The sequence below is a fragment of the Caretta caretta genome, chromosome 28, assembly GCF_965140235.1.
Source record: "Caretta caretta isolate rCarCar2 chromosome 28, rCarCar1.hap1, whole genome shotgun sequence".
In the NCBI taxonomy this organism is placed as follows: domain Eukaryota; kingdom Metazoa; phylum Chordata; order Testudines; family Cheloniidae; genus Caretta; species Caretta caretta.
The window spans coordinates 3,666,316-3,690,139 of record NC_134233.1 but is presented as its reverse complement, the minus strand read 5'-3'; the positions used below and the strand labels follow the sequence as shown (position 1 = coordinate 3,690,139).

The 23,824-nt window shown below is 49.3% G+C and overlaps 2 protein-coding genes across 2 annotated transcripts in view; one reads left to right on the top strand and one right to left on the bottom strand.

Moving 5' to 3' along the window:
* Positions 1 to 23,824, bottom strand: part of LOC125628680 (uncharacterized) — a 56,036-nt gene that overhangs the window by 9,243 nt on the left and 22,969 nt on the right. Inside the window, 1 exon segment of the mRNA XM_075123762.1 lies at positions 82 to 684. Within this exon segment, the coding sequence (XP_074979863.1) occupies positions 82 to 684 (603 nt within the window).
* LOC125628675 (zinc finger protein 558) lies at positions 262 to 11,775 on the top strand. Its single transcript, XM_075124088.1, has 4 exons — positions 262 to 350; positions 1,705 to 1,845; positions 1,974 to 2,100; positions 2,912 to 11,775. Exons 2-4 carry the CDS (start codon positions 1,771 to 1,773, stop codon positions 3,013 to 3,015), a joined length of 306 nt encoding a protein of 101 aa, XP_074980189.1. The 5' UTR covers positions 262 to 350; positions 1,705 to 1,770; the 3' UTR covers positions 3,016 to 11,775.

The following is a 23,824-nucleotide window of genomic DNA, read 5'->3' as shown; positions in this document are numbered from 1 at the left end:
CCCTTCCCCACACCCCAGGGGAACCCCGCCAGGCCGCAGTCTCTCTCCCCCCCCCCCCATCCCAGCCGTGCCGGGGCCTACCCCCGGGGGCTGCAGCGTCTGGGGCCCCCCGGGGCAGAGAGTCACTTTCCTGCCCGGCCCCAGCGCTTCCCCCGGGGGCTCTCGGGCACCTGGAGTCTCTGGCTCCGGAGCGGACGGGGGCAGAGCCCGGGGCTGGCTCCCCGCGGGGAACGGACCTGCCCCGGGCCCGATCTCCGGGCTTTGTTCTCCTGCTTCCTCCAGCCCGCCCCGCTCCCGGCTGCTCCTGCCCCTTCCTGTGGGTCCTGCAGACGCCGGGCCCCGGCGTGCCTGTGAGTCGCGGAGCCGCTGCAGGGGCTGAGCCCGGGGCCTGGCCGGGCCGGGGGAGGCGGCGGGAGGGTCGGTGCAGGCGGGACCTTGCTGCGGGGGGGTCGGTGCATCCGTCGCCTTTTTTCGGGCTGCGGGGGGGCGGGGCTCCTCCATCCCCGCGAGCTTTGGGCGAGCCTGCGGGGGGCGGGTCGGCTGCTCCAAGCGCCCCAGCCGGTCCCCGCGGGGCTTGTGCGGCTCTGAGCCTCCGGCCCTGGCGCCAGACCGCGGGCGGCTGGTCCCGGGGGCTGCGAAGGGCGCCCCAGCCCCGCGGGGCCAGGGGGACGCTGCAGCGGGGCCCTAGTGCGCAGAGCCCCCGCTCCTTGCAAGCCTGGGGGGCGTAGTGTGAAAATCTCTGTTTTCGCAAAAGGAAAAGGGGAAGCTTTCGTGAGCTTATGCTTATGCTCAAATAAATTGGTTAGTCTCTAAGGTGCCACAAGTCCTCCTTTTCTTTTTGCGAATACAGACTCACAGGGCTGTTATCTGGAATCTCTGCTTTGGCTACTTAGGGGGCACGGAGCATGCTCAGTAACATCTGCGGAAGCCGCTGCCCTTCTGCCTGCCCTTCCTTGGCCCCCGGTTCTCCGGCTGCCCTTCACCGGGCTCAGAAAGGGGCCAGGGGGCAGATCGGAGCGGGGGGCAGCCGGGGTCTGAGCGGGGGGGTGGGAATTGACAGGTCAGGGCGGGGGGTCAAGCAGCTGGAGGCAGGGTTAGGAGGGGGCTGAGGGCAAAATCGTGGGGGGAGGAACTGGGCGTAAGCTGCGGGGTGAGGCCTGCCTGAGGGTGAGGGGGGCAAAAGCCCGGCACAGGCAGAGGGGGGCCAGTTACACTCCAGTGCGACACCAGTGTTTGCAATGGGGGGGCAGAGGGGCTTCTTTATTTCCCCTCCCCCGGACACCACCTCCCAGCATGGGCTTCCCGGGGCTGGTGCTTCAAGGCCCAGGCGGGGCACGGCCCAGTCGCGGCAGCGTCTCCCTGTCTGATGTAGGGAACTGAGGTGGTGCAGTGAAATGTTTGACCTACACCCCCTCAGCCCACCTGACTCATCAGTAACTGCTCCAGTTAGCACATTAAGACAGAGAGCAGTTTTTCACACTACCGGGGACTGAGCCGTCTCTGTGCAGCCAGGAATTTCCAGGGGGAGAAGTGTGTGTTTGGGAGGGGAGGTAATTGCATCCTTTCCCTGTTTGTGTCACTTGCCTCTCAAATACTGGTAAAAATTCTCTCTACTTCTTCCCCTTTTCTCTCTCGTTATCACATATAGCTATAAATTCCCCCATTTCTCCTAAAATTATTGACTTCCCCTTCTCTTCCTACCAGGCAGCTCTCCCTAGACCCTGCTAAGGGCTCCATCTCCTGCACCAGTCTGTGGCTAGTCGGCGTGTGATGGATCTGCTGGGAGAGACGAGGAACTCTCTCTTCATCCCCTCACCCTGGTGTTTCCTGGATGCTCGGAGCCTTGTACGGGGTTGAAACTCTTTTGACAGCGAGCCTCCCAGAGCTCCAATTTGATTGGCTCCTCTCCCCCACGAATAGTGGGGTTGTGAGTGGGGCAGCAGGTCCTGAGTGTTGGACTCTTGCTCTTTCAGGGACCGGTGACCTTCGAGGAGGTGGCTGTGTATTTCACCAGGGAAGAGGGGGCTCTGCTGGACCCCGCTCAGAGAGCCCTCTGCGGAGACGTCATGCAGGAGAACTATGAGAGTGTGACCTCGCTGGGTAAGGATTCCTGTCCCCTCGGTTCTTGGAAGGGGAAATGCAGAGTTAAGGTTCACACCAGCCCCAGAATGCAACCTCTACTCTGTCCTGTTTCAGCATCACCCCGACATGCCAGTGACACACACAGTGACACCCTCTGCCCTCCCCTGCTACACAACACTTTGGGAACAGGAGCAGTACAGCACAAAGTCTAACAACTTCTCTTTACACATACGCCACCAGGCTGCTGACCGTCTATGTGACAAGAACACATCCTTGTGCACCTTCACTGACACAACCTACAACACTCAGCATAAAGAAAAGGAGGACTTGTGGCACCTTAGAGACTAACCAATTTATTTGAGCATGAGCTTTCGTGAGCTACAGCTCACTTCATCGGATGCATACCGATGAAGTGAGCTGTAGCTCACGAAAGCTCATGCTCAAATAAATTGGTTAGTCTCTAAGGTGCCACAAGTACTCCTTTTCTTTTTGCGAATACAGACTAACACGGCTGTTACTCTGAAACACTCAGCATGGAAATGAGCAGACTTGGTGCCCCAAGTTTCACACGCACCCCCCCTTCATATCCCAGTCACAGCTCTGCCAAGCTGCTCCCAGTAATCCCTCCAGCAACAAATTCTAGCTAGAGATGACAGAGTGCACACAGCTGGAGGGCATGCAGATAAATGCCGGTATTCCCGTCTGTGCAACACAACACAAACAGTGGCATGTTCTCTTAGTCCTTCCTTGTATCTATTGTAGATTCATGGGTTTTTTATGGCCAGATGTGACGATTAGGTCATCTAGTCTGACCTCTTCTATAACACAGGCAAGAAAATTTCGTCTATTTGCTTCCAAGTTGAGCTGAATGCCTTGTGTTGGATTAAAGCATCTTCCAGAAAGGCATCTAGTCTTGACTCAAAGACTTCCTGAGATGTTGAAGCTGCCACTTCCCTGGTAATTTGTAAACCTTCCTTACTGAACTGTTTCCAGTGGTGGGTGCCAACTCCAGAGATAGGGAAGGGGCAGAGTTAAGGTTGTTTTGCAGTTAGGACATGTACTTTAACTCTTCATTTCCTAGTTTTCAGAGGTTTAACTTTAGCTCCCATCCACATGCTGGGAGGGCAGGAGGAAGCAGTGGGCCTCCTTAACTCCACATTAATGTAGTTTATGGGCATTAATTACCTTGATTTTGTTTACTGGATTTTTTTGCCACTATGACTATGTGTAATGTAGAGCTTTTCCTGGCATAGCTATGTAGGGCTCAATCTCAAATTCATGGGTGCAATTTAGGTTCAATGGCCACAGCACATCCCCTTGAACCAACCTTTTACTGACAGCAGATTGGGGAAACCCTCTAGCAGTTAACAGGGACTTAGTCTTGCAGCCCATCTGTAATGTCAGTGACTCACCAGTTTGGCTTGTGCTGCTCTGAAATTCCAAATCCTACAGGTATTGACTTTTTCAGTCCTGGTTCCCCAAAGAGGCAGTGGGTGCTAAGTACAGAGATAAATGCCAAATGACCGAGATCTGTCAGGGAACAAAGAGAACCATAGTTTCAGCCCCAGCTGTGTGAAATAAAATGTTAAAAGAACAAGATATTATACAGTAGAAAATCAGCCCTTATAAATCCTGAAACAGGAACCCAAGGAGGCAGCTGTCCATTTAGTTATTAATCCCAGTCACAGAACTTCACCCAGGCCATGCGATCCACACTCAGCCGCTTGAATATTTCAATTCTAACACCAATTTATTGCTCACATTTAAGCCACAACTTCAGAGCTTCCGTCTTAGACCTCACCAGTGTGTAGCTTCTGCTGGTGGCTTCTACAGATAAAACCTTAATACAGACACAGCCATTAACGTACAGAATTTTAACGTATGTATCCAGAAGCTCAGGTTCTTTGACCACTTTCGCAGAACAAGGAGCTCAGTCATTTTGTAGGGCAGCATTTTAGTGTTATTTAGATTTGAGACTTATTCTTTTTAGCTCCTTCCTTCTGTGGATGTGACAGGTTTCATACACCCATGCACGCACTGAGCCCCACTGTACCACTGGGGTAGAATAGAAAGAGTGGGATGGCTCCCACTTGATAAAAACAAAGTGTCACTTGCACTCCATATGTTTTATGGCAATATGCTAATGAGCGTATATATAATGTCACTGGAATATGCTTCATGCAAAAGGTCTCTTGTAAGGTACCATTACAAAGCTCATAATCTATTGAGTGTGGTCATCCCATTTGTGCATATGTTATTTCTAGGTCTGGACTCAGGAGAATAAGACATAAACGTGTATCACTGATGTAAACATATTAAGTGGAAGCCATTCAGGGTGCTTCAGAATCAATCACCTGCACATGGCTCTGTTTACTTGCAAACCTTCCTGGGGTAGATGCTGGGCAGCCTTGGAAGAATGGAGGCTGGGGTCTCACAGGACGTGTGACCATGTCACATGATACTGCAATCCATCTTAAACCTGGTGCTTTTCCATTTAGAAGGAGGGGTGGGAACCCAGAGAGAGACAAAGGAGTCATGCCTTGGGCCAAAGCTATAAAAGGGAGTGGAGCAGAACAAAGGAGGCTGCCAGTCATGAGAAATCCCCTAGTTACCACCTGAGCTGGAACAACCAAGGATTGTACCGGGGAAGAATTGGGCCCAGACTAGGAAGGAGTCTAGTCTGTGAAAGAAGCTTATTGGAACATCTCTAAGGGTGAGATTTACCTGTATTCAGTTTCTTAATGTGTTAGGCTTAGACTTGCGTGTTTTGTTTTATTTTGCTTGGTAACTTACTTTGTTCTTTCTGTTATTACTTGGAACCAATTAAATCCTACTTTTTATAGGATAAAATCACAATTAACCCAGAGTAAGTGATTAATACCTGGGGGAGCAAATACCTGTGCATATCTCTCTATCAGTGTTATAGAGGGCGGACAATTTATGAGTTTACCCTGTATGAGCTTTATACAGAGTAAAACAGATTTATTTGGGGTTTGGATCCCATTGGGAGTTGGGTGCTGAAGACGGGAGCACTTGCTGAGCTGTTTTCAGTTAAGTCTGCAGCTTTGGGGGTGTGGTTCAGGTCTGTTTTGTAGCAGGCTAGCTTGTCTGGCTCAACAAGGCAGGGTTCTGGAGGCCCAAACTGGCAGAGAAAATGGGCTTAGAGGTAAATTCAGCACGTCAGGTGACAGTCCCAAGGGGGTCTCTGTGACTGAACCCATCACACAAAGTCTGAAAAACTGAAAGAGTAACAATCAGATATTGAAACTGACAAGTGATTCCAACTCTGCAGCTCTTTCAACTCCCCTGGAGTAGGAGCTAGAGCTGCAGTCAAGGAACCAGGCGATGGGGTCGCCGACTCAGTACTCCACATTCGCAAGCTGTGTCAGGTACGAGGAGACAAGTCAAGGCTGGCACAGCCTGGTGTTGATGTTACAACTTCCTTCCCCAGAGGGGATCAGTCTGGGAGTCCTGGAATGTCCGTCTTTCTTAGGCAGGTGCTGGTGCAAAAGGGCTTCCACCTTTACCTTGGTCTTTATGGTTGAGGATTCCAGCTCACCCCACATTACGGTCACTCCGCTGAAGTCTCCAGGCATGTGAGGAGTGAAAGACGCCTTGGTTACAGACACTGTGGCCTGATCCATGAGGCAGACTTTGGGCTATTGTCAGTTTGGAAGAGTCTGAATTAACCCAGCAGTTTTCTTAAAATATCGGTTGCTCCGAACCACAGGCACTGTGGAGGTTTGAACCCCAAAGCTCTCCAAAGTGAAAATACCAAGGACAGTTTTGGGGAGGTTTCCATAGCCCGGCTTGAGGGTTAAAAGTCTGAGCTGTGACAATGGGCTTTGTTAAAGAAGGAAAAGGGGTCCCAGCTCCCATAAAAATTACAGGTGAAGCAAAAAATAACAGAAAAACTACCTATTTGCTCATGCGTCCATTGCCACTTGTATTGGTGGGTTTGTTTGTTTTTTATTGTAAAGCATTTAGGCTGCTTTTGTAGATACGTGTTAATGATCTGTCCTCTTCCTAGAGTTCTGAGGAAGTTATGAGTATTTTTAAAGAGTGCAGACTGCATTTTAGGTTGGAATGAGGTCTTCATAAGTGCAGGATCAGGCTTGAAACTGCTGTCCAGTCCACACAGTGAACAAATTGAAAAAACACTTTGATCTTTCTGTTGTAGTGATCTGATGGGTAAATTACAGCAATCCAAGGTTAAAAGAAATAGATCTGTGATTTTATTTTGATTGGTATTGCTTTAAGAAGCTGCTTTCATGCTATTTCTGCTCTCTTAGGGCTTGGCTACACTTGCAGATGTAGAGCGCTGGGAGTTAAACCTGCTTTCAGAGACTGCAGCAGGGAAAACACTGCCCTGTGTTTACACCGTCACTGGAAGCGCACTGACGTGGCCACATCAGCAGCTCTTGCAACGCCACAGAGAGCAGTGCGTTGTGGTAGCTATCCCGGTGTGCAAATGGCTGCAACATGCTTTTCAAATGGGGCGGCGGGTGGAGTGTGACAGGGAGTGTGTGTGTGTGTGTGGTGGGAGAGAGGGTGGGTTTCGGGCGGGGTGAGTGTGTCAGCATGCTGTCTTGTAAGTTCAGACAGCAGCAGACCCCCCTCCCCCCCACATCACACACACTCACAACAGCAGCATTCCACAGTAATGGTTGCTTTGTCCCAGAGCAGATAAGCAGCCAGCTGTCAGAAGTGGAGCATAGCCGCATTCCTGTAGCCGATTTCAAAACAGTGACAAAAGTGGCCACTTGATTTGGGGGATTATGGGACGTTTTATGAGGCCAATCACCGCGCAGTAATGCAACACCTCGTTCACACTGATGCCCGGGCGTTTCAGCCGGGGCGCAGCAAGTGTTATGCTTCTCGTGAAGGTGGATTACCAGGGCTCCCATGCATAGACGTTTGCAGGATTGGGGCTTTAGCGAATGAATACTGGCGCAAAAGCATGTGGCTAGACCTAGCTCATGACATTGGCACGGTTACATTTCAGACAAAGTTTACATGGGTGTTAATGGCTTAAGGTTAGAAAGACAAGGATTCTTTCAACAACATAATTTTTTTGGAGTGTTGTAGGTATCTGAAAACTGAGATCTTAATGATTTTTTTAAAATATCCTATGTTACTAATTAATACATGATAAATTGTTAAAAGTGGAAGAACTTTACCATGGATGCTGTTTGGCCTTTCAATTAGAGTTGGATTTCAGAGAAGTGATTCCCATTAAGTTTTAGAATTTGTCTGGGGAGAGGTATTAGCAAAGATCTGGCCTTAATGCTTTCCACCTGGTATAGTTCTGGCATGTCAGAGTACTCCCATTGACTCAGAAGTAGGAATAGGTGTTTTGTAGGATGAAGACCTTACTTGCAAGCTCTCTGAAGCAGGGATCTGTCTGTAAACTCCGAAGCCATGTGTCAGTCTGCTCCAGGGCTTCTGCTCTGAGTTTCTGAGTTGGTGACACACACACACACACACAATATGAAAACAGGAGAACTTTGCCTGTTTCTGCAGGGCTCTGTTGCACTTGCACAGTGTGGGTCCTGGACACTCATTTAAAATACCCATCACCAGCCAGTTGCTGTTTTACTTCCCTTTGTATTTTCAGTGTTGTCACTTGTTTGTTCGGGGTTTTGTTTGCTGTCTGTGTTGCTTTATTACTTCTTTTTCCTGTTCTACGTGTGTGAAATATTCATCAAGTTAAGAATTGACATCCCATAGAAATGGTATAAGCCTGAGTGAATACCTTCTACTCTCCTTTCCAGTATCAGACAATATTGTATTAATATTTGCGATGAGAGCATGACTGTTTCTAGTTGACTCATAGATTTGTTTAGCATCTTAAAGCTGGGCTGTGTGCGCAGATAATATGCATGCAAGAGGGATAGTTTGGGGAACTGCGAAAGTCGGTAGCATGCTAGTGTTTTGGCAGATGCTTCATTTTTTGAGAGCAGCTTTCCCTGAAGATTTAGTGATCAGGCTGTATGGTAGGAGGAGGTTATTAAATTGGGTCTCCGGTGCATACTTCTTATGCTTTTACTAAGTGCCCATGGCTTTGTTTTATTTCTATAGCTGTTTTCAGTAGGCCACATTTGGGTGTGTTTACTAGCTTGAGTTGTTAGAAAGGATGATAAAATACATGTACTCCAAGGGCAGTGTCCATTTTCTTTTTATTTGATTTCATATTAAATACACATCTTAAGCAGTGCACCTTGATAATTATCCCTTGTTTTAATATTCTTTCTTCTTCCTCCATACCTAGGAACTGTTTAAGAATATATATTCTATCTAGGGTTTTGTTTGAACTGGTAGCGCGCACCCACACATTACCTCAATGCTGGTGGAGCACATAACAAAATTCAACCCGCACGTGGATGGAAAATATTCGAGGGAACATTGGTTAGTGGTGTGATTTTTCACACCCGTAACTGACACAGCTACGCTGTTAAAAGTTTTAAGTACAGACCGAGCAAAGGTCTGCATGTGGATTTCAGAGCACTTTAAACTATTACTTTTAACCCAAACATTTTGGAATCGGAGGGCAAAACTTTCAAGAGGAACTTCTACAAAATGCAAGAAAAATGCACAATGCATATTGTCTGAAAGCTACCAGAAGTAGGGTTCAATCTCAGATTCATGGGTGTAGTTTAGGTTCAATGTCCACAGCACATCCCCTTGAGCCAACGCTTTACTGTGACAGCAGATTGGGGAAACTCTCTAGCAGTTAACAGGGACTTAGTCTTGCAGCCTGTCTGCATTTCAATGTCCGTGACTCACCAGTTTGACTTGTGCTGCTCTGAAACTCCAACTCCTGCAGGTATTGACTTTTTCAGTCCTGGTTTCCCAAAGAGGCAGTGGGGGCTATGTACTAATAATGCCAAGTGACCGAGATCCATAAGGGAACAAGGAGAAACGTAGTTTCAGCCCCAGCTGTGAGCAGTGAAATGTTAAAAGAGCAAGATGACTTTGTAAAAAGCTGCCTCTGGTGGCAAGGCTGTATCTCAGGAACCTCATGATCAAACAGATCCATATTTGGACAAATAACCCTTCCCTGAATGCCCGTAAACCCCAGAAAATATCAAGACAATTTGAATAAACACATGCCTTTTAGTTTAGTTAGAATAATTGATCTTTAAACAGAAAATAATGCTTCCATCAACCTTCCTACTGCCCCTTGGGTGGTGGATGACCTATGGGAATGGGAGAACCCTTTCCATTGCTGTAGTAATGTCTACACGCCCGGTCCATCCTATCCCTTACTGCGCTGAAACCCGCCAGTCCATGCTCACCGGTCTGGGCCTTCCTACAACTCTCACTGTGTCTGGGTGACTCTCTGTGGTTAACGACCAGGTGACTTCCCCTTTGGCCGGAGCCTTTACTTTCTGGGGGATGGGGTTACTGTCTCTGTGTTTTGGGAGCCCCTTTGATGAGGAGTTGTGACCGGGGTCCCAGGGGTGGGGTCAGCAGAACAGGGCCATTTGCAGACCTCTGCCCCTTGAGCGAGTGGTGTAACTGAGGGCAGTTGGCTGTTCTCCTGCATGTGGGCCAGCCACTAGAGATCGAGGATGCTCGGGGGTGAATACCACTGTGACGCTCTGTACCTACATGCCCATGTTCATCGTCATAAAATGATTGTGTGGTATTGTGACGAAGTGGGACTGTTCTTAAATTTCCTCTGAATACTGTAGGGGTGCCTCAGTTTCCCATATGCATTTCTTAAGTCTCTAGGTTGTGGGATAAGGGGGTGTGATTGTTGCAAAGGGCCAGTGTACATAAATGGCCGACACTCTGTCTCCTGGCAACTGATGGCCTGGGCCCTTCCCCCCTGCAAGGTGATAGCTAAAGGGTTGGAGAACAAAGGACTCAGGTGACCTCCTGGCCCGGGAAAGGGACAAAGCCCAGAGGAGGAGGGGCTAGAGGGGGAGTCAGTTGGGGGCTGGGACGAGGAGTGAAGTGCAGAGGTGGTTGTCTAGCTCACTGCCCCCCAAAGTGGACCCAGCTGAGGGGTGCTGTTCTCTGCACCTACAAGCTCTGTGTTAGACCATGTTCCTGTCGTCTAATAAACCTCTGTTTTACTGGCTGGCTGAGAGTCACGTCTGACTGCGAAGTTGGGGGCAGGACCCTCTGGCTTCCCCAGGACCCCGCCTGGGCGGACTCGTGGGAAGCTCATGGAGGGTCAGAGGATGCTGAATGCTTCGAGGTCAGACCCAGGAAGGTGGAAGACATGTGAGCTGTTTGCCCTGGAGACAGTCTGCTCCCAGAGAGGACACTTCTCCAGAGTCCTGCCGGGCTTCGTAGGGAGCAGTTCCAGAGCTTCGCCCGGCGACTCCATGACAGGTATCCAATGCAAAGTTTGTCATGTTGGGTGTCTTTGGAAGGCTCATGATGCACTGAGCATGGTTGTGATAATGATCTTATAGTCATTGTTACAGTAATGTTATAGGTAATAATTTCATGTGTATGGGACTGCAATGAGGTAATGCTCACCTGACTAAAATGGGGGGGCAAAGCCAAGAGGGAGGAAAGGACATGCTAAAAGAGAGAGACGTTTGCCATGCCACGTCCTCTCTCTTCCACCTTCATCTACAGACACCTCCATGCGACTGAAGCTCTGATCACAGGGGAGAGCCTGGCTGAAGGGCAGCCAGCCAGCCCGTGGTGAGAAGCTTCTAAGTTTTTAAGGGCACTGAAAGTGCTAAGGGCGGCTTAGAAAGCTCTTTGCTTTCATTTCATTTTACCAAATCTGACTTCTTATGCTTTGACTTATAAACACTTAAATCTACCTTTATAGTTAATAAATTTGTTTGTTCTACCGGAAGCAGTGCGTTTGGTTTGAAGTACGTTCTCCCAAGGGGGAACTCTGACAAGCCTGGTACGTATCAATTTCTTTGTTAAATTGACTAACTCATAGAATCAAAGAATATCAGGGTTGGAACGGACCTCAGGAGGTCACCTAGTCCAACGACCTGCTCAAAGCAGGACCGATCCCCGACTAAATCATCCCAGCCAGGGCTTCGTCAAGCCTGACCTTGAAAACTTCTAGGGAACAAGATTTCACCACCTCCCTAGGTAACGCATTCCAGTGTTTCACCGCCCTCATAGTGAAAAAGTTTTTCCTAATATCCAACCTAAATCTCCCCCACTGTAACTTGAGACCATTACTCCTTGTTCTGTCATCTGCTACCACTGATAACAGTCTAGAGCCATCCTCTTTGGAACCCCCTTTCAGGTAGTTGAAAGCAGCTATCAAATCCCCCCTCATTCTTCTCTTCTGCAGACTAAACAATCCCAGTTCCCTCAGCCTCTCCTCATAACTCATGTGTTCCAGTCCCCTAATCATTTTTGTTGCCCTCCGCTGGATTCTTTCCAATTTTTCGACATCCTTCTTATTGTGTGGGGCCCAAAACTGGACACAGTACTCCAGATGAGGCCTCACCAATGTCAAATAGAGGGGAACGATCACGTCCCTCGATCTGCTGGCAATGCCCCTACTTATACATCCCAAAATGCCACTGGCCTTCTTGGCAACAAGGGCACACTGTTGACTCATATCCAACTTCTAGTCCACTGTAACCCCTAGGTTCTTTTCTGCAGAACTGCTGCCGAGCCATTCGGTCCCTAGTCTGTAGCAGTGCCTGGACTTCTTTCATCCTAAGTGCAGGACTCTGCACTTGTCCTTGTTGAACCTCTTCAGATTTCTTTTGGCCCAATCCTCCAATTTGTCTAGGTCCGTCTGTATCCTATCCCTACCCTCCAGCGTATCTACCACTCCTCCCAGTTTAGTATCATCTGCAAACTTGCTCAGGGTGCAATCCACACCATCCTCCAGATCATTTATGAAGATATTGAACAAAACTGGCCCCAGGACCGACCCCTGGGGCACTCCACTTGATACTGGCTGCCAACTAAACATGGAGCCATTGATCACTACCTGTTGAGCCCAACAATCTAGCCAGCTTTCTATCCACCTTATAGTCTATTCGTCCAGCCCATACTTCTTTAATATCTTCATAAATGATCTGGAGGATGGTGTGGATTGCACTCTCAGCAAATTTGCGGATGATACTAAACTGGGAGGAGTGGTAGATACGCTGGAGGGTAGGGATAGGATACAGACGGACCTAGACAAATTGGAGGATTGGGCCAAAAGAAATCTGATGAGGTTCAATAAGGATAAGTGCAGGGTCCTGCACTTAGGATGGAAGAATCCAATGCACCGAATGTGCATCTATGATTCTATGATTCTGATATTCTATGATTCTTTAACTTGCTGGCAAGAATACTGTGGGAGACCGCGTCAAAAGCTTTGCTAAAGTCAAGGAACAACACGTCCACTGCTTTCCCTTCATCCACAGAGCCAGTTATCTCGTCATAGAAGGCAATTAGATTAGTCAGGCATGACTTGCCCTTGGTGAATCCATGCTGACTGTTCCTGATCATGTTCCTCTCCTCTAAGTGCTTCAGAATTGATTCCTTGAGGACCTGCTCCATGATTTTTCTAGGGACTGAGGTGAGGCTGACTGGCCTGTAGTTCCCAAGATCCTCCTCCTTCCCTTTTTTAAAGATGGGCATTACATTAGCCTTTTTCCAGTCATATGGGACCTCCCCCGATAGCCATGAGTTTTCAAAGATAATGGCCAATGGCTCTGCAATCACATCCACCAATTCCTTTAGCACTCTCGGATGCAACGCATCCGGCCCCATGGACTTGTGCTCGTCCAGCTTTTCTAAATAGTCCTGAACTACTTCTTTCACCACAGAGGGCTGGTCACCTTCTCCCCATGCTGTGCTGCCCAGTGCAGTAGTCTGGGAGCTGACCTTGTTCGTGAAGACAGAGGCAAAAAAAGCCTTGAGTACATTAGCTTTTTCCACATCCTCTGTCACTAGGTTGCCTCCCTCATTCAGTAAGGGGCCCACACTTTCCTTGGCTTTCTTCTTGTTGCTAACATACCTGAAGAAACCCTTGTTACTGTTAACATCTCTTGCTAGCTGCAACTCCAGGTGTGATTTGGCCCTCCTGATTTCACTCCTGCAAGCCCGAGCAATATTTTTATACTCTTCCCTGGTCATTTGTCCAATCTTCCACTTCTTGTAAGCTTCTTTTTTGTATTTAAGAGCAGCAATGATTTCACTGTTAAGCCAAGCTGATCGCTTGCCATATTTACTATTCTTTCTACACATCGGGATGGTTTGTCCCTGTAACCTCAATAAGGATTCTTTAAAATACAGCCAGCTCTCCTGGACTCCTTTCCCCCTCATGTTATTCTCCCAGGGGATCCTGCCCATCAGTTCCCTGAGAGAGTCAAGTCTGCTTTTCTGAAGTCCAGGGTCCGTATTCTGCTGCTCTCCTTTCTTCCTTGTGTTAGGATCCTGAACTCGACCATTTCATGGTCACTGCCTCCCAGGTTCCCATCCACTTTTGCTTCCCCTACTAATTCTTCCCGGTTTGTGAGCAGCAGGTCAAGAAGAGCTCTGCCCCTAGTTGGTTCCTCCAGCACTTGCACCAGGAAATTGTCCCCTACGCTTTCCAAAATCTTCTTGGATTGTCTGTGCACCGCTGTATTGCTCTCCCAGCAGATATCAGGGTGATTTGAAGTCTCCCATGAGAACCAGGGCCTGTGATCTAGTAACTTCTGCGAGTTGCCGGAAGAAAGCCTCGTCCACCTCATCCCCCTGGTCCGGTGGTCTATAGTAGACTCCCACCACGACATCACCCTTGTTGCTCACACTTCTAAACTTAATCCAGAGACTCTCAGGTTTTTCTGCAGTTTCATACTTGAGCTCTGAGCAGTCATACTGCTCCCTTACATACAGTGCTACTCCCCCACCTTTTCTGCCCTTCCTGAACAGCTTATATCCATCCACGACGGTACTCCAGTCATGTGAGTTATCCCACCAAGTCTCTGTTATTCCAATCACATCATAATTCCTTGACTGTGCCAGGACTTCCAGTTCTCCCTGCTTGTTTCCCAGGCTTCATTCATTTGTATATAGGCATTTGAGGTAACCTGCTGATCGCCCCTCTTTCTCAGTATGAGGCAGGAGCCCTCCCCTCTCACGTGCTCCTGCTCGTGCCTCCTCCCGGTATCCCACTTCCCCACTTACCTCAGGGCTTTGGTCTCCTTCCCCCGGTGAACCTAGTTTAAAGCCCTCCTCACTAGGTTAGCCAGCCTGCTTGCGAAGATGCTCTTCCCTCTCTTCGTTAGATGGAGCCCGTCTCTGCCTAGCACTCCTTCTTGGAACACCATCCCATGGTCAAAGAATCCAAAGCCTTCTCTCTGACACCACCTGCGTAGCCATTCATTGACTTCCACGATTCGACTGTCTCTACCCAGGCCTTTTCCTTCCATGGGGAGGGTGGACGAGAAGACCACTTGCGCCTCATACTCCTTTATCCTTCTTCCCAGAGCCACGTAGTCCACAGTGATCCGCTCAAGGTCATTCTTGGCAGTATCCTTGGTGCCCATGTGGAGAAGCAGGAAGGGTAGCGATCCGAGGGCTTGATGAGTCTCGGCAGTCTCTCCGTCACATCGCGAATCTTAGCTCCTGGCAAGCAGCAGGTTGCATCTTAGGTTGCAGTGTCCAGTGGGCATAACTGGACACTGCAAGATGGAGGTTCCTAGGGTTGTGTCTGGCACCGGAGATATTAGCTAGTGTCATTTGCTTGCAAGTAGCTGGGAGCAGCTTACATGCCAGAGGCGGTGCGTGAACGGCCCAGGAATGGGGGTTCTCATGTTGGATCATATTAAAGAAGTTCTGTATTAAAATCACAAATGAGTTTGATTCCCCATAGTTTAAATTCCAGGGTATTACTAATTAAGAGGTCTCTTGGTTTTTGGTACTGTTTCTCTCCCTCTCTGTGTGAAACTTGCAAGCTGCTAATTGTGTTAGTACGTTCTAAGACAGAGTCTGTTCTCAAAGCAATTCTTTGTAACAACAACTACTCACACAGAGAGAGACTCAAAGCAATACTCTGTAAAAACAGAAACAGCACCCAGAGACTCCCCACCCTTTTGTTGTATTCATCTCGCTTTGTTAACAATTATGATTAAAATAAAGATAGAGGATGTATGTGGATGGATGCTTGGTGTGGATAATAACTGAATGATCAGGGAGGTGCCAGCCTAAGAATGCAGTGTCCATCGGCTGAAAAAAGGCGTCAAGTGGAAACAACCAGAGGACCCCCGAAGGCAGACTGGAATCCACCCAGCAGCCTCAAGGATGGGAGAACCGAAGAACAAGATAACATCTGGCAGCATGGAGCCATCAGGAATGTGCCATCTGCTGATTGATTCAGCGACAGCATAATGAAGCAATTCCCATAGACTGGCATAGGAATAAATTCCTATAAAAATGGACTCTAGAAAGTGAGAACTTTGGGGTCTGATTCTGCTAACCAACTTCCAGGAGTATCAGATGTGCATCTGACAAAGCCCTGCTCCCTCCTCATGTCCAGGCCACCTGGCCAGTGGCTTGGCATGAGCAGTTCTAAGGCTGGTAACTATGATAACAACCTTGCAGAACCTGTGTGTGTGTATGAGAATAAATATGAAATTGAATGGAATGTTATAGCTATAACTAACCCTGGAACCCCGACCTGGGATATTCTATCTACTACCCAAGATCCATAAACCTGGAAATCCTGGGCGCCCCATCATCTCAGGCATTGGCACCCTGACAGCAGGATTGTCTGGCTATGTAGACTCCCTCCTCAGACCCTACGCTACCAGCACTCCCAGCTACCTTCGAGACACCACTGACTTCCTGAGGAAACTACAATCCATCGAAAAAAGAAAAGAAATACTTGTGGCACCTTAGGAGTACTTGTGGCTACAGCTCACGAAAGCTTATGCTCAAATAAATTGGTTAGTCTCTAAGGTGCCACAAGTACTCCTTTTCTTTTTGCGAATACAGACTAACACGGCTGTTACTCTGAAACCTACAATCCATCGGTGATCTTCCTGATAACACCATCCTGGCCACTATGGATGTAGAAGCCCTCTATACAACATTCCACACAAAGATGGACTACAAGCCGTCAAGAACACTATCCCCGATAATGTCACAGCTAACCTGGTGGCTGAACTTTGTGACTTTGTCCTTACCCATAACTATTTCACATTTGGGGACAATGTATACCTTCAGATCAGCGGCACTGCTATGGGTACCCGCATGGCCCCACAGTATGCCAACATTTTTATGGCTGACTTAGAACAACGCTTCCTCAGCTCTGGTCCCCTAACGCCCCTACTCTACTTGCGCTATATTGATGACATCTTCATCATCTGGACCCATGGAAAAGAAGCCCTTGAGGAATTCCACCATGATTTCAACAATTTCCATCCCACCATCAACCTCAGCCTGGTCCAGTCCACACAAGAGATCCACTTCCTGGACACTACAGTGCTAATAAACAATGGTCACATAAACACCACCCTATACCGGAAACCTACTGACCGCTATTCCTACCTGCATGCCTCCAGCTTTCACCCTGACCACACCACACGATCCATCGTCTACAGCCAAGCTCTGCGATACAACCGCATTTGCTCCAACCCCTCAGACAGAGACAAACACCTACAAGATCTCTATCAAGCATTCTTACAACTACAATACCCACCTGCTGAAGTGAAGAAACAGATTGACAGAGCCAGAAGAGTTCCCAGAAGTCACCTACTACAGGACAGGCCTAACAAAGAAAATAACAGAACACCACTAGCCGTCACCTTCAGCCCCCAACTAAAACCCCTCCAACGCATTAAGGATCTACAACCTATCCTGAAGGACGACCCATCAGTCTCACAAATCTTGGGAGACAGGCCAGTCCTTGCCTACAGACAGCCCCCCAACCTGAAGCAAATACTCATCAGCAACCACATACCACACAACAGAACCACTAACCCAGGAACCTATCCTTGCAACAAAGCCCGTTGCCAACTGTGCCCACATATCTATTCAGGGGACACCATCACAGGGCCTAATAACATCAGCCACGCTATCAGAGGCTCGTTCACCTGCACATCCACCAATGTGATATATGCCATCATGTGCCAGCAATGCCCCTCTGCCATGTGCATTGGTCAAACTGGACAGTCTCTACGTAAAAGAATAAATGGACACAAATCAGACGTCAAGAATTATAACATTCATAAACCAGTCAGAGAACACTTCAATCTCTCTGGTCACGCAATTACAGACATGAAAGTTGCGATATTACAACAGAAGAACTTCAAAATCAGACTCCAGCGAGAGACTGTTGAATTGGAATTCATTTGCAAATTGGATACAATTAACTTAGGCTTGAATAGAGACTGGGAGTGGCTAAGTCATTATGCAAGGTAACCTATTTCCCCTTGTTTTTTCCTAACCCCCTCCGCCCCCGTTCCTCTGACATTCTTGTTAAACCCTGGATTTGTGCTGGAAATGGCCCACCTTGATTATCATACATATTGTAAGGAGAGTGATCACTTTAGATAAGCTATTACCAGCAGGAAAGTGGGGTAGGGGGAGAGAAAACCTTTTGTAGTGGTAAACACTCATTTTTTCATGGTCTGTATGTATATAAACATCTTCTGTATTTTCCACAGTATGCATCCGATGAAGTGAGCTGTAGTTCACGAAAGCTTATGCTCAAATAAATTGGTTAGTCTCTAAGGTGCCACAAGTACTCCTTTTCTTTTTAACTGCTTACTATGATTCTTTCTGTATTCACAATAAATGTGGCATTTTGCCTTTTCCCCTTCAATAAGATCTTCCTGGTTTTTATTTTATTGGTATAACAACGTATCTATTTCTTTGTTAAATTGACAAACTCCTATTAGGTTGCAGCGTCCACCGGGCATAACTGGACACTGCAAGACGGAGGTTCCTAGGTTTGTGTCTGGGACCGAGATATTAGCTAGTGTCATTTGCTTGCAGGTAGCTGGGAGCAGCTGACATGCCAGAGGCCCTGTGTGACCAGCCCAGAAGTGGGGGTTCTCACAGCAGAGCAGGGTCAGGCTGGCTCCCAGAGTCAAAGATTGGAGAGGCCCAGCAGATCACCAGTCCAGATAACACCAGAGGGGAATGTCACAACCATCTAGATGACAAAAAGTTTAGCCTGAACAGGGAAGCGAGCTGGTTCAATGAAACATGAGGGAAATAGAGAAGTTGTCATCACTGGAGTAAAAGACGTTTACACCGGCTGAGGTTCTGGCCCATTTACTCCAGTGGAGCCAGGGTGATTAACATCAGCTGGGGATCTGGCCCATCTGCTCGTCTTTTCCCCAGTCCTGCTCGCAGACCCTACCAGCTGCTGCTGCCCCTCAGTCCCGGCTGTGACAGGTGTGAAGCCCGTTCATTGTGCAGTGCCTAGTTCCCAGATATCTGAGGGACTTCAGCTGCCCTCTCTCCCCAGGGCCCCCCACTCCCAATCCAGTTCCTACTGCTCCAAGGGGCCTTCTGCCAGGAGAGGAGCATGGCGGGGGGATGGGTCCCTGTTTGCCAGTTCTCTCTAGCTAGGACAGTCAGGGTGCCCAGCACTGGGGTCTCTGAGCACTGTGGTCCTGTGTGGAGCTGCTACTCGCCTTCCCCTCCTTTGGTCTCATCGTGCATTGAATCCAGCCTTTTTTCTCTCCACCACCATCATCCTAAACATGCTGCACTTGCCTCCTGCTCCCTGTTGTGTGTAAAGAGACTTCTCTGTAACCTCTGCCTGCTTCCCCCACCCCATAGGGACCGAATGGCTAGGCAGCAGTTCTGCGGAAAAGGACCTAGGGGTGACAGTGGACGAGAAGCTGGATATGAGTCAGCAGTGTGCCCTTGTTGCCAAGAAGGCCAATGGCATTTTGGGATGTATAGGTAGGGGCATAGCGAGCAGATCGAGGGACGTGATCGTTCCCCTCTATTCGACATTGGTGAGGCCTCATCTGGAGTACTGTGTCCAGTTTTGGGCCCCACACTTCAAGAAGGATGTGGATAAATTGGAGAGAGTCCAGCGAAGGGCAACAAAAATGATTAGGGGACTGGAACACATGAGTTATGAGGAGAGGCTGAGGGAGCTGGGATTGTTTAGCCTGCAGAAGAGAAGAATGAGGGGGGATTTGATAGCTGCTTTCAACTATCTGAAAGGGGGTTCCAAAGAGGATGGCTCTAGACTGTTCTCAATGGTATCAGATGACAGAATGAGGAGTAATGGTCTCAAGTTGCAGTGGGGGAGGTTTAGATTGGATATTAGGAAAAACTTTTTCACTAAGAGGGTGGTGAAACACTGGAATGCGTTACCTAGGGAGGTGGTAGAATCTCCTTCCTTAGAGGTTTTTAAGGTCAGATGAAGGGTTAATGTTTAGCTATTCCACCTGGAAGCAGGCGGGGCACACCCTGACTGTTTCGTAGAAGCAATGCACACATTGCTCTATCCAAGGACAAGGGCTAGACATGAACCATGAGAACTTGATTGTTTGGACAGCAATTGTGGGAGGCTTTCTTAGCCTGGGCTCAAGGCCTGAGAACCAGGATTGTAGTAGATATAGATGCAACTAAGTATATTAATCAACGTCATACATTCCTTTGTGTATCTTTTTGTGGTAGCAGTGTGTAATGCTTAGGGGGGAGAAATATAATAAAAGGAGAAGGTGGAAGGCGGGGGGGCAGAACGCCCATCTCAGCTGACCAGCCTGCTTGCTTGCAAAAAGCTGTGTTCTGTCTCATCACTGAACCGCCACAGTCAGGCTTGACAAAGCCCTGGCTGGGATGATTTAACTGGGAATTGGTCCTGCTTTGAGCTGGGGGTTGGACTAGATGACCTTCTGGGGTCCCTTCCAACCCTGATATTCTATGATTCTATGATTTCCTCACCGTTCAGTCTGTGTTGATGTGGCTCTTTCTCTCCGGGATCCCCCCCTTCTCCTTCGGCATTGAGCATCCTCCCGGGAAGCCCACGAGGTTGGATTCTGAAAAGCACCAAGGTGACCTAGGAGCACAAACCCCCACTGCCCTTCCATGGGACTGGTGCTTGGCCCTTTGCTGTGAGCAGGATTTGAACCTGTGCAGGCAAACCTCATGGGATTGGGGGAACCAGAGTCAGGCTGGGGCAGAATGTGCCGTTTGACACCCCCCCCCCCTCGGAGAGGTTCGTGCTTTGGTGACCCTGTGATTCCATTCCCAGATCACAGAACCCCACAAAGGGGAGATCTACAGATTAATGGGGTGGGGACTTGTGCTGAGCGAAGGTTGTTGTGACCATAGAAAAAGCCGTGGTGAGGTTTGAAGGACAAATCCCCAACCAGAGCCCTTGCTGGAGCTGGGGTGATCTCTGGTTCCTACCTTGTTTTTAATGTTTTCTGGGCAATGCTTTCCCCTGAAGAATAAACATTCTTGCACCAAAGAGCTGGGTGGGTATCACAGGAGCAGGGGGAGGGAGAGCAGTCGTCCGCTCTGAAGTCAGGACACCCCCTTCCAAATAATGTTACTGTAGAGGACAAGCTACCCCTCGCAGTAGAGACGACTCGTACCTCCTGATACAGGAAGGGCACAATGTAAACATGGGTTGGGGGGGGACACCTTCCAACCCCACATCCCTGGACAGGGCAGTGAATCCTGGGGGCTGGGGCCACAGGAGCGGGGAACACGTCTCTGGGCTGGCCCCGGCCCAGGGAGACTCAGAGCACCACAGCGTCTGGTCGGAGCTCCAGCACCCTTGCAGGCACCTCAGCAGAAGAAGGGGGTGGGACAGAGCCACTTCTCACACCAGTAGAGGGTGGCCACTCGGCGAAGGCTTGCCAACTTTGTAGTTGCACAAAACCGAACACCCTTGCGCCACCCCGCCCCTTCCCCAAGGCCACGCCCCACTCACTCCAGCCCCCCCACTCCTTCGGTCGCTCGCTCTCCCCTACCCTCTCTCACTTTTCACTGGTGCAGGCTCTGGGATGTGGCCAGAAATGAGGGGTTGTGGGTGCGGGAGGGGGCTCCGGGCTGAAACCGGGTGTTGGGGTGCAGGAGGGGGTGAGGGCTCTGGGATGGGGCCAGGGATGAGGGGTTTGGGGTACAGGAGGGACTCCGGGCTGGGGCCGAGGGATTTAGAATGCAGGAGGGGGCTCTGGGTTGGGGTATGGGATTGGGAGGAGGTGTGGGCTCTGGGAGTGAGTTGGGGTGTGGGAGGGGGTTCCGACCTGGGACTGGAAGTTCAGGATGTGGCTGGGTGGCACTTACCTCAGGTGGCTGCGCAGTGGGGCTAAAGCAGGCTCTCTACCTACCCTGGCTCTCCACTGCTCCCAGAAGCAACCGGCATGTCCAGCCTGTAACAGCGTGCTAGCCAGGAGGCCCTATTAGCCCAGCTCCAATTAAGAAGGATTAATTGGGGCTGGCTGAGTAGGACATGCCTAATTGGTGAAAGAGGAGCACCTGCGGGCCTTATTAGCCGGGGGCTATATAACACTGGCAGGCAGGAAGTGAAAGGGGGAAAGGAAAGGGAGAAGTCACAGGCTGTGCATGCCTGCTGGCTGGAGAAGCTCACTGTCCCCCAGGTTGCTGGTTTACATGTCTGTAAATAGAAGGTGGTGGGAGCTGACACGTAATAAAAGAAGCACCAGTGATTGCACGTGGAGGGGGTCTCTGACTTGATTTGTGCAAGCGCAAGTGAAGGCATCGTTACAGGCCCCTACGCAGAGGCGCGGCCAGGTGGCTCTGCTCCATCCACGCTGCCTATGCCCACAGGTGCCGCCCCCAGCCCTCAATTCCTGGCCAATGGGAGCTGCGGAGCCAGGACAAACAGGGAGCCTGCTTTAGCCCTGCTGCGCCGCTGGCCGGACTTTTAACAGCTCAGTCAGAGGTGCAGACTGGTGCCACCAGGGTTTGTTTTTGACCAACCGTTCCAGCGAAAAACTGACCACCTGGGAACCCTAACTCTGGGTTGCACAGCAGCAGCTGCCTGCGAGAGAGCCCGGCTGGGGAGGGGGCAGTGGCAGCCCGCCCCCTCCGCTCCCTGACCAGGCCGGATGCTGGGGACAGAGGCCAAGCAAGCCGGAGCCATCTCAGCACATTTCTGGCTTGCTTGGCCCCTTTCACCTCCATTTATAACCTTTCAAACCAGACCCCCAACCTCACCTCGGCCTGATCAGACACAAGCCCAGGGCAAGCCAGACCGGTGTGGCGGCTGGGTCTGGCCATGATAGTGACAGCAGAGAAATCCACCAACCACCACCTGTTTAGAGATACCCCGCCCTTCCAGCAATCTCTCATCAGGGAGACACACTGCCCCGGCCCCCCTCCCCTGCCCCCACTCCATGCTCCCGAAAGGCTGCGCAGGGGAGCTCATTTCCCCTTGCGATGCTCTGACTTCCTAGGATGCAGCCAGAGCTGAGATGGGTACCCCCCACTCCCCCAGCTGCTCCCATATGAGAACCAAAGGGTTAATGTAGAGGGAGCTGATAAGGCTCCGTGGTCCATCAGCTGATCTCCACCCAGATACTCCACGATTCTCGCCCATGGAGCTTATTGAAAGACATGACTCAAAAATATCCCTTTTATACATTTAATTAAAATGAAGAAACAAATAAAATGAAGAACACAGGTCACTAACCCTAAACTATTAACACCACCCAGCTAGCTCTCGAGTGTACAACACAGTGATCATGTTCAGGTCAGATCAGAAAATCTGTCAGTAAATAACGATCTTGCTTTGGACTCAAGTCATCACTTTAGCCAAATTATCACAACAATACAGCAGAAAATGAACCTTTGTTAAATCCTGAAACAGGAACTGAGGAGGCAGCTGTCCATTTAGTTATTAATCCCAATCACAGAACTTCACCCAGGCCGTGCGATCCACACTCAGCTGCTTGAATATTTCAATTCTAACACCAAATTATTGTTCACATTTAAGCCACAACTTCAGAGCTTCCACCTTAGATCTCACCAGTATGTGGCTAACCTTCTCCCAGTGACTTCTATAGATAAAAACCTTAATACGGACACAGACTTTAATACACAGAATTTTAACAGAATTTTAATGTATCCGACAGCTTAGGTTCTTTGACCACTTTCACAGAACGAGGAGCATGTGTGCACTGACATTGTAGGGCAGCATTTTAGGATTATTTAGGTTTGGGAATTATTCTTTTTAGCTCCTTTCCTGCATGGATGCGACAGGTTTCATACACACCTGCAAGCACTGACCCCACTGTACCACCGGAGTAGAACAGGAAGGATGGAATGGCTCCCAGTTGATAAAAACTAGAACAAGTAACAATCAGATATTGAAACTGACAAATGAATCCAACTCTGCAGCTCTTTGGACTTCCACGGAGTAGGATCTAGAGCTGCAGTCAAGGAACCAGGCGATGGGGTCGCCGGCTCAATACTCCATATTCGCAAGTGCTCTCAGGTAAGAGGAGACAGGTCAAGGCTGGCACAGCCTGGTGTTGATGTTACAACCTCCTTCTCCAGACGGGATCAGTCTGGGAATCCTGGAATGTCTTTCTTAGACAGGTTCCTGGTGCAAAAGGGCTTCCACCTTTACCTTGGTCTTCATGGTTGACAATTCCAGATCTCCCCACATTGCGGTCACTCCCCTGAAGTCTCCAGGCAAATCAGGTGTGAATTATGCATTAGGTACAGACAATGTGGCCTGATCTATTTCAAGTGAGGCAGACTTTGGAAAAGTTTGGAAATAGTCAGTTTGGAAAAGTCCCATTAAACACACAGTTTTGTTAAAATATTGGTTGCTGTGAGCCACATGCACTGTGGAGGGCTGAAT

Excerpts from the sequence above, each read along its gene's own strand:
- LOC125628675 (XM_075124088.1), top strand. The coding sequence starts at position 1,771 with ATGGATCTGCTGGGAGAGACGAGGAACTCTCTCTTCATCCCCTCACCC. Across the intron at positions 1,846-1,973 it reads TCCTGGATGCTCGGAGCCTT|GGACCGGTGACCTTCGAGGA; the intron begins GTACGGGGTTGA and ends TTGCTCTTTCAG. Across the intron at positions 2,101-2,911 it reads TGAGAGTGTGACCTCGCTGG|GCAAGAAAATTTCGTCTATT; the intron begins GTAAGGATTCCT and ends TCTATAACACAG.